General features: G+C 42.3%; 1 protein-coding gene across 1 annotated transcript; it reads left to right on the top strand.

The window, feature by feature from the left end:
• The first annotated feature begins 1,669 nt into the window (after positions 1-1,669).
• Positions 1,670-6,826, top strand: LOC125486677 (semaphorin-5A-like). The gene is made up of 3 exons (XM_048615295.1): positions 1,670-1,805; positions 3,654-3,814; positions 6,610-6,826. The coding sequence occupies exons 1-3, from the start codon at positions 1,751-1,753 to the stop codon at positions 6,670-6,672; spliced, it is 279 nt and encodes a 92-aa protein (XP_048471252.1). The 5' UTR covers positions 1,670-1,750; the 3' UTR covers positions 6,673-6,826.
• The last annotated feature ends 1,688 nt before the right edge of the window (positions 6,827-8,514 follow it).

The raw sequence follows: 8,514 nt of genomic DNA on the forward strand, positions 1-8,514 counted from the left end.
CGCTGTGAAGGCCCCTCAGCAGAACTGCAGCCGTGTCAGGAACGTGAGCCTTGCCCAGGTACGCTCACTGCAAACAAACATGGAAGAGAAGCTGCATTTCACTCCCAATCCTGGGTGCCAAATTAAAGTGATTTGCGAATGAAGTAAAAGTGGTGTAAGAGAAAATGGTTTGGGTCAATACACTGCCTGGAAATGTTGTGGACAAAGGTCCAGTCGAGGCAATCAACAGGCTATTAGATAATTAGAAACAATGGCAGCGTTATGGGAAAAAGACAGGAAAATGGCACCAAGTCATGATGCTCACTCAGAGAATCGGTACTGATATTGTGGGCTGAATGGCCTCTTTCTGCTCCAATGCCACAATTCTGAACCTCAATCCCTGAGTTCCCACGGGAGCCTTTTTCAACCTCCTGTAATTTCATAAATTCTGAAGGTATTTGAAAATTGTTCTCCCACTTCTCTCTGCCACGGCCTTTCTTATTCTAACTTCTTTTAAGCTCCAAAGACATCCTCCCTAAAACCACACCCCCTTCCACATTTTCTTGAACTGTTTGCCCAAGGAAGGAGACACAGGCCAAAGAAGGCATCATCATCACAGTCAGGGAGAGTAGGAAGCGGGTAGCAGGATAGACTGGGGAAATTGGGACTGTTCTCCTTGGAGAGGTAGAAGCTGAGAGGAAATCTGATAGAGGGTTTTCAAACTCATGAGGGCGCTGGACAGAAGAGATAGGGAGAAACTGATTCCGTTCGTAAACAGAATGAGAGGGCACAGGTATAAGGAAATTTGCAAAAGAAGTGAATGCAAACTGAGTAAAAATCTTTTTCACTCTATGAGTAGTTAGGGTGAGGAATGCACTGCCTGGAGATGAGACAGGTTCAATTGAGATATTCAAGAGGGTATTGGATGATTATTTGGATAGAAACAATATACTGAGTTATGGGAAAAATAGCAAGGGAATGTCACTAAGTGATAATGCACAGAGAGCTGATACACACGTGATGGACCAAATGGCCTCCTTCTGCACTGTAACATTTCAGTGATTCTGATTCTAAGAAAATGAGGAAAAGTTTAGTCTGAAAGACAAAACTACATTTCTCTATTCAGTGAATAAAGCAATATTGGTGTTCCCTGTGAGTTCAGGGAGGATAATATGGCCAGATCTGTCAGTCCTTGTTTTATGGTGCTGAGAAAACATGATTAAAGTTTTACTGGGTTTGTGACAGTATCACTTTGAGAGAAAAAACAATTATGTTGCGGCGATTCACTGTCAGAAATATTCTGAATTGTGGAACTGAGTACATTGAGAGAGAGTTTTCAATTTAACATTTTTCACTTTAAAAGAGTGGAATGGCTGTGATTTGCTGCTGGAAGCACAATGCCTATTTCTATTGACATTCACCTTAATAAAGGCCAGGCTTCAGTCCAACAACTTTATCCAATGAACTTTGAGTGAACTTACCCATTCGTTACAGACATTATTTAAAATTTGTAGAATCCCAGAACAATCTAGTTACACTTTAGCTGTGCTGTGAATACAATAATGCTGTAATAGTCCCTTCCTTAGAAGTTTGTCATGTTATATAAATGGTGTGTCTTGCCTGAAGGTCACTCAATAAAACACTTCTGTCTTTCACAGTTAATGGACAGTGGTCAGAATGGTCTCCCTGGTCAGCCTGTTCTGCCTCCTGTTTTGGGATCAAGACAAGAGTTCGTATCTGTGACAAGCCTGCTCCAGCTTACGGTGGGTTCATGTGCAGTGGACCTACGGAGCAAAGCACAAACTGTGGGAATGGTGACTGTGCAGGTAAGATTATGATGATGTAATACCTAACCTCAATGGGTCCATTTACTAGAATAGCATGAGTACTGTGTGATATTCTGGGGGGATGATGGTATAGTGGAAGCGTCCCCTGAACTAATAATGTAGCAGCCCAAGCTAATGTTCTGAATGTGGGAATGTCAAATTCTTGCAAGGCAGATGTTTCTTTCTCACTTCAAGAAAGCAGCTCACCACCAGCTTCTCAAGGGGCAACTAGAGACAGGTCATAAATACTGGTCCAGCCAGTAATGCCCATGTCCCACAAGTGAACTGTTTATAAAAAATCATTCACAGGATATGGGTGTCCCTGGATAAGTAAACATTTATTGCCCATCCCAAGTTGCCCTGAGAAGGTGGCAGTGAGTTGTCAAGTTGGTGAAATTTATAATTCAATTTTTAAAAAAAATCTATGATATAAAGTTAATCTCTGCAATGGTAACCATGGAACAATAAACAAATTGTTTCATCTAATTTGCGAGTGTCCTTTGGGGAAGGAAGTCTTCCACCCTTCCCTGGCCTATACATGACTCCAGACACACACAATTCTGAGGTGACTGTTAACTGCTCAGCAAGTTAAGCAGTTGAAGGGCAGTTAAGGATGGACAACAGCTGCTGACCCATCCAGTGACACGCACACCCCATGAAAGAATAAAGAAAAATACTCAGTCTAAAGCCTGTATTGAGGATCAACAATACTTTAATTTGAAAACTGGCACTGGAGATGTGAGTGTGACAAGGCTTTCAACTGTTGCTTGGATCTTGTCTGTGAGTCTTGTTGCAATGTGGTTGTGTGTGTGAGTTGTGAGCTTCTGTGGAAAGCACTATGTGTGGAAGAGGTTGATGGGCAACGTTTTGTGAGTTGGAAGTGTGGATCAGCTGGCAGTTAGTTAGTTGGCAAGTGGACACTGATTGATTGAGGCATTACTGTGGAGAATGCATCAGTTAGATGATGATTGACAATTAACTACCAAACAAATTCACTCTAATTTGTCAGGGCTCTGTTCTGCTCTCCCATTAGAGAGAGAGAAGAGACTGGTGGTGGTTTAAGCTGAGGGTCACGATATCTCAGGCAAGTGGGGAAGGTTGAGAAGGAAAGTCCATCATGGTAACCTCAGCTGGTGTGGGAATTGAACCGACACTGTTGGTGTCTTTCTGCATTGCAAACAAGCTAATTGACCCCCATCCTGCATCATGTTGGTGGTGACTTTTAGCTGGGCTCACAGCTGGATGAACTGTGTTTGGATGCCCTTTCACCCCAGGAGGTTTACTATCATCTGTACCTCAGTGAAGATCCACCAAACAACTGCTGCACTGGCTTCAGCTGTGAGGTGAGAGGCCTCAGGAGGGGCTCTACAATGAATCCTTCATGTCCTGGCACTAAGGAGGGGAAGAGTAAATCTACCGTGCTTTGTGCTCCAAATTGCTGTAAAATGATGCTGACACATGGATGAGGAAGGGATTATGTTTGATACTGTGACAGATTCATAGAATCATACAGTATGGAAGAGACATGTTGGCCCATTGAGTCGAGACACCAAAACTACACTAGTCTGTCTTTCTAGCTTTTCTTGATGAACTTAGAATTCAAAAGCTTATTAAGTGAACACTTATGACATAATTCATGCAGAAAGAATGGGTCCATTAAGTCTCTGGTTCGAGTCTGAGAGGTTACCTGACTTAAGTGTGTAATAGTGACTCAATCATTTCACATCTCTGTCTGTCACACTGTCAAAATTGTACATCAGGTGTTCTCGGGAGAAATGTGGGGCAAGTGTGATGAAATCTTTTCTGGATTTTACTATTTACTTCTTTTCTCTTTTTGTTTGATTCCAGTCATTGGGATTTGGTCTTCGTGGACATCATGGATGCCCTGCCCTGTCACATGTGGTATGAGCCTAGTGAAACGCTCCCGAGTTTGCAAAGAGCTTTTTCCTGGGAATGGTGTGGCTGATTGTGTTGGTAGTAATCAAGAGGAAAGATCCTGTGGCTTTCCGGTGAGAATGCGGTTATTTTAATGTTCCACCTGTTCGTTTGCAGAACAAATTCTACTAAATGTGTCCATCATGTCGTTGAGATGGGCATTAGAATGTATTTAGGTGATGCCAATGGTAACAGGCAGAGGAGAAAGCAGGCCTGCTATTGATTTTCTGAAGAAGGGTCTAGGTCCGAAACGTCAGCCTTCCTGCTCCTCTGATGCTGCTTGGCCTGCTGTGTTCATCCAGCTCTACACCTTGTTATCTGCTACTGAGTTTCAGGGTTTTAATCTATTTTTGATCATTTTGGTGAGCTTTAAAATATTATTTATATTTCTAATTTCTACATAGTCTTTCTCTGTGTAATGCTTATTCCAGTTATGAAGGTGATAATTCACAATGGGATGTGGTTTTCAGCTGCTTTTCCATCACCTCTTTGACATGAGAGCCTACCTCTGATTGCAGTCTGAGAACCATCAGCCAAATGATACAGTTCTTGACCGAGACTTGCACCACCTCCCAGCACAGGTTACCATTCAGAAATTGTAGTTTCAAATTCAATGCCTGTGAATGAAAGAAGAGGTTAGTTATAGTGCCCCACCTTCCACTCCCTGCTCACTCCCACCTCCCTCCACCCTTCTCCCTATAACAATCCCTGTCCTCCCTTGTCCAACCCATTCTCACTTCCCTTTACCCTTCACCTCCACCTTACCTTTCCTCTCCCTCCTTCAACATGACCTCCCCCTTTTCCCTTCCATTCACTCACCTTCCCCACCCTCCACCCTTCCCACACCCTCTCCTCACCACCCCCACTCCCTGTCCCCCTCCACCCCCATAGACTCCACCCCTTCCCCTCCAACCACCTCACTCTCCTCCACTCCAACCTCCCCATTCTCCTCCCTCCCCCACTGACCCCTCCTCTCCCCCATCAACCCTCCCGCCCCTACTTTCCCTCTCCAATCCCACCCACACCTCTCCTCTCCCATCTCCCCTCTCCCCTCCCCCACTTCCTCACTTGCCCCCACCTCTGCCTCATAATACTTGATGGACATTTCAATTCATGCACAGACATTAAAACAAATATTAACTTTTGATTGGCTGAAACATCAGCTTAGAAATTTTCATCAGCCAATTAAAAGACAGGATCTAGTGATTGATTGAACACAATTTGACTTCCCATTGGAGTCAATGTTGGAAGGGGCATCAAAAAAAAGGTCCTGGAAGTTTCCCGATGCAATGAAATAATTGATATTTTAATTAATCTTTCATGACACACATCTGAACACTGGCCCACAGGTAGGTACACTATCACTACAAAAGCCCACAATGAGCAAGATAATAAGCTTACTAAAATGTACCACCTGGTTTCCCAATCCATCATTATTTAATTCACTACTACAGCATCTTTATTGGAAAATTGTTTTTCTCTGGACATTAATCAAGAGACTGTGCCTGTTAACAGATCTTCTAAAATTATCATTTGAGATTATTATTTTCATATTATTTTGAGATTAATATGACAAACCAGAGTTCCTTTACATGAACATTACAAACTTTTCATTAATAATTGAGAGTGATGAGCCTTCTCTATTGAGAGACACAGGATGAATTCCCTATTGTTGGGGAGCCTTTGGAAGTAAGGCATTGATGTTTCAGAAAGCAATCCTTTCAAGAAAAATAAAGTAACGTTTATAAACAACAAAATCCATAAGAATGCTTTATTTATGATTTTGCTGTAATAAAGGCCACCAGAACCAAAGGGTTACACAGAGTGTCTGCTAACTCTGAGAGTTTCTGCTCAGATTTGTAAGCATTGCAGCGTCTATCTGTCCATTACTAAAGCCATCGATGCCAATGAGATTGTACCAGAGGTGGTAAAAGCTCCCTGCTGCTATCTAACCCTGTTTCCCTGGCTCTGAACGCACCTGGTGAAGCTAGAAGCCACGTGTCATTGTTTATAGCTGCCACTAGCTACCACTAGATGCACTAGATAGCAACAAGGGGTTTCAGGTGAGAGGAGAGATCCAGAAAGATTAAAAGAACAGCAAATGCCAATATCTCCACACAGGGTCAAGTAGGAGTTGAATGAGACCCTGAAGGGGCCTGTGATGTGCACTGTGCTGAAGGCTTTGCCTCCAGAAGGGTATTTTTACCTGATGTGACAATGTTTAAATTAGTTCCCACAAGATAAGTACTGGATGTGGATAACTGTTTGTAGCAGCTCCTGATATACACAAAGATTACTGTCACTGACACTTCAGTACCTGGGCTAGGATTGAAAGGCTCAGTTGCAAACAGTAGCATATTTCTATCAGCAAGTCATGCTTCAGTTGGCCCCAGTTAAGCTGGAATTTGTGATCTTTATGCCCTCAGGTCACATTCTACAATACACTGATGATATCTTGAACATGTCTCTTAAAGGAATACTGAGACCCTGACCATGGCACATAACTCAACAGCCCAGGTATCACAGAATGCAGACAGACAGGCAATGTACGTTCTGGGTATAGGTACTGGCAGTATATCATTCATGATGTTGTGTGCCCACCAGCTACGTACAGTACAGGTGTCCATCCACTGCCTCCACCAACTCCAGCATATCAACACTGGAGAGTGTAAACATGAAGGGTCTAGGCCCGAAACGTCAGCCTTCCTACTCCTCTGATGCTGCTTGGCCTGCTGTGTTCATCCAGCTCTACACCTTGTTATCACTGATCTGAATGTTCTGATTACTCTTTGTGGATAGTTAGGGCTCACAGTCTTTCTTTGCCATTATGTGGAGATTAATGTTTGCTCATTTGTTTCTTTTAATTCAGGTTGATTACTGCAAATATCTGCCTCAACCTCCAGATTCTATCATGACAGGAAGGTGGATCTAACAGTGTGAGCCATGTTGAGGTGTTCTTCCCCCTGTATTTCACATACCTCAAGTATGCAGCACTGTGCTGGCACCAGCACTCCTCCACTTTTTGTACATGTTTGTATTCTTGTTTATATGTTAAATGCTCTCAGTCTTAAACTGATATTGCACCTTGAAGCGTACAGACGTCTGTATACACATTCTGATTCTCTTGATCATTGATTAAAGCAGTGAAGAGTGGAAGCAATGTCTTTCTGTGATAATTCAGAAATAGGGCTCAACCCTAGGGTAGGCATGAGCAAAAAGCACACTTCTGCATCTCTGAGTAGACTGGTTTTGCCTCATGCTCTGTAACATTGACATAAAAGCTAATATTACAGAAATGAAATATCAACCACTGGCAGCATCTTTACTTGAGAAAGGATGTATTGGCACTGGAGGGGGTGCAAAGGAGGTTCACTAGGTTGATTCTAGAGTTGAGGGGGTTGGCTTATGAGGACAGACTGAGTAGATTGGGATTATATTCATTGGAATTCAGAAGATTGAGGGGGGATCTTATAGAAACATATAAAATTATGAAGGGAATAGATAAGATAGAAGTAGAGAGGATGTTTCCACTGGCAGGTGAAGCGAGGACAAGAGGGCATAGCCTCAAGATTAGAGGGAGCAGATTTAGGACTGAATTGAGAAGGAATTTCTTCACCCAGAGGGTTGTTAATCTATGGAATTCCTTGCCCAGTGAAGTAGTTGACGCTACTTCAGTAAAGGTTTTTAAAAAAAAGGTAGATTTTTTTTGAACAATAAAGGAATTAAGGGATACAGTGAGAACGCGGGTAAGTGGATCTGAGTCCACGAAAAGATCAGCCATGATCTTATTGAATGGCAGAGCAGGCTCAAAGGACCAGACAGCCTACTCCTGCTCCTAGTTCTTATGTTCTTATGTTCTTATGATTTATACTCAAACATCGAAGCCATATTTTCTTGATAAAATCTATCTGTGCGTGTTCTGTTGGTCCATATTTCATTCTTTCGTTTTTGCATTTTAGTCCTTCCTACTTATTGCAGTGCTTTTTATTTTCTAGTCATTTTAAACATTGTAATCATTCTGTTCATCTTTCTTTCCCTGCCTCCCAACTTGTTTGTTTTGACTCATTTTAAAGGGAGCTTTATCCATTGACTGAACATCAGCCTTGGCTGGGAAGATATGCTGGGAAGTATTGCGACAGATTCTTCTTGCTGCTGAATGAGAATCTTATTGGAACATATAAGATTCTTAGAAAATTAAACAGGGTGGATAAGGATAGATGTTTTTCTGGGCTGGAGTGTCTAGAACATGGGAGCACAAGGTCAGGATAAAGGGTCTTCCATTTGGGAGTGAGATGCAGAGAAGTGTTTTTGTTCAGTTCTGAAGAAGGGTCACTGGACCAAAATGTTCTTGCCACAGATGCTGCCAGACCTGTTGTGTTCTCCCAGCAATTTCTGCTTTTGTTTCTGATTCCCAGCAGTTCTTTGTATTTTTCTCTTTATTAAGAGAGCTGTGAATCTTTGCATTTTCACCCAAGGGTTGTGACTGTTCAGTCATTGAGTAAATTCAAGACAGAGATTGATAATTTGTTTTGGAAAAAAAGGAACTTGAAGGGACATGAGAACTGGGTGAAAAAGCAGATCTGAGACTTAAAAAATCAGCCATGACACTGAAAGCAAAGATTAATAGATTTTTGAACAGTAAAGGAATTAAGGATTATGGTGAGTGGGCAAGTGGAGCTGAGTCCTTGAAAAGATCAGCCATGATCTTATTGAATGGCAGAGGAGGCTCGAAAGGCCAGATGGCCTACTCCTGCTCCTATTTCTTATGTTCTTA

Source organism: Rhincodon typus, chromosome 31, assembly GCF_021869965.1.
Source record: "Rhincodon typus isolate 14 chromosome 31, sRhiTyp1.1, whole genome shotgun sequence".
NCBI lineage: Eukaryota > Metazoa > Chordata > Chondrichthyes > Orectolobiformes > Rhincodontidae > Rhincodon > Rhincodon typus.

What these genes read in the sequence shown, in the direction of transcription:
- LOC125486677 (XM_048615295.1), top strand. Translation starts at nt 1,751, where the DNA reads ATGTGCAGTGGACCTACGGAGCAAAGCACAAACTGTGGGAATGGTGAC. An exon ending in TGGGAATGGTGACTGTGCAG is followed by an intron (nt 1,806 to 3,653) that starts GTAAGATTATGA and finishes GTTTGATTCCAG; the next exon opens with TCATTGGGATTTGGTCTTCG. An exon ending in AAAGATCCTGTGGCTTTCCG is followed by an intron (nt 3,815 to 6,609) that starts GTGAGAATGCGG and finishes CTTTTAATTCAG; the next exon opens with GTTGATTACTGCAAATATCT.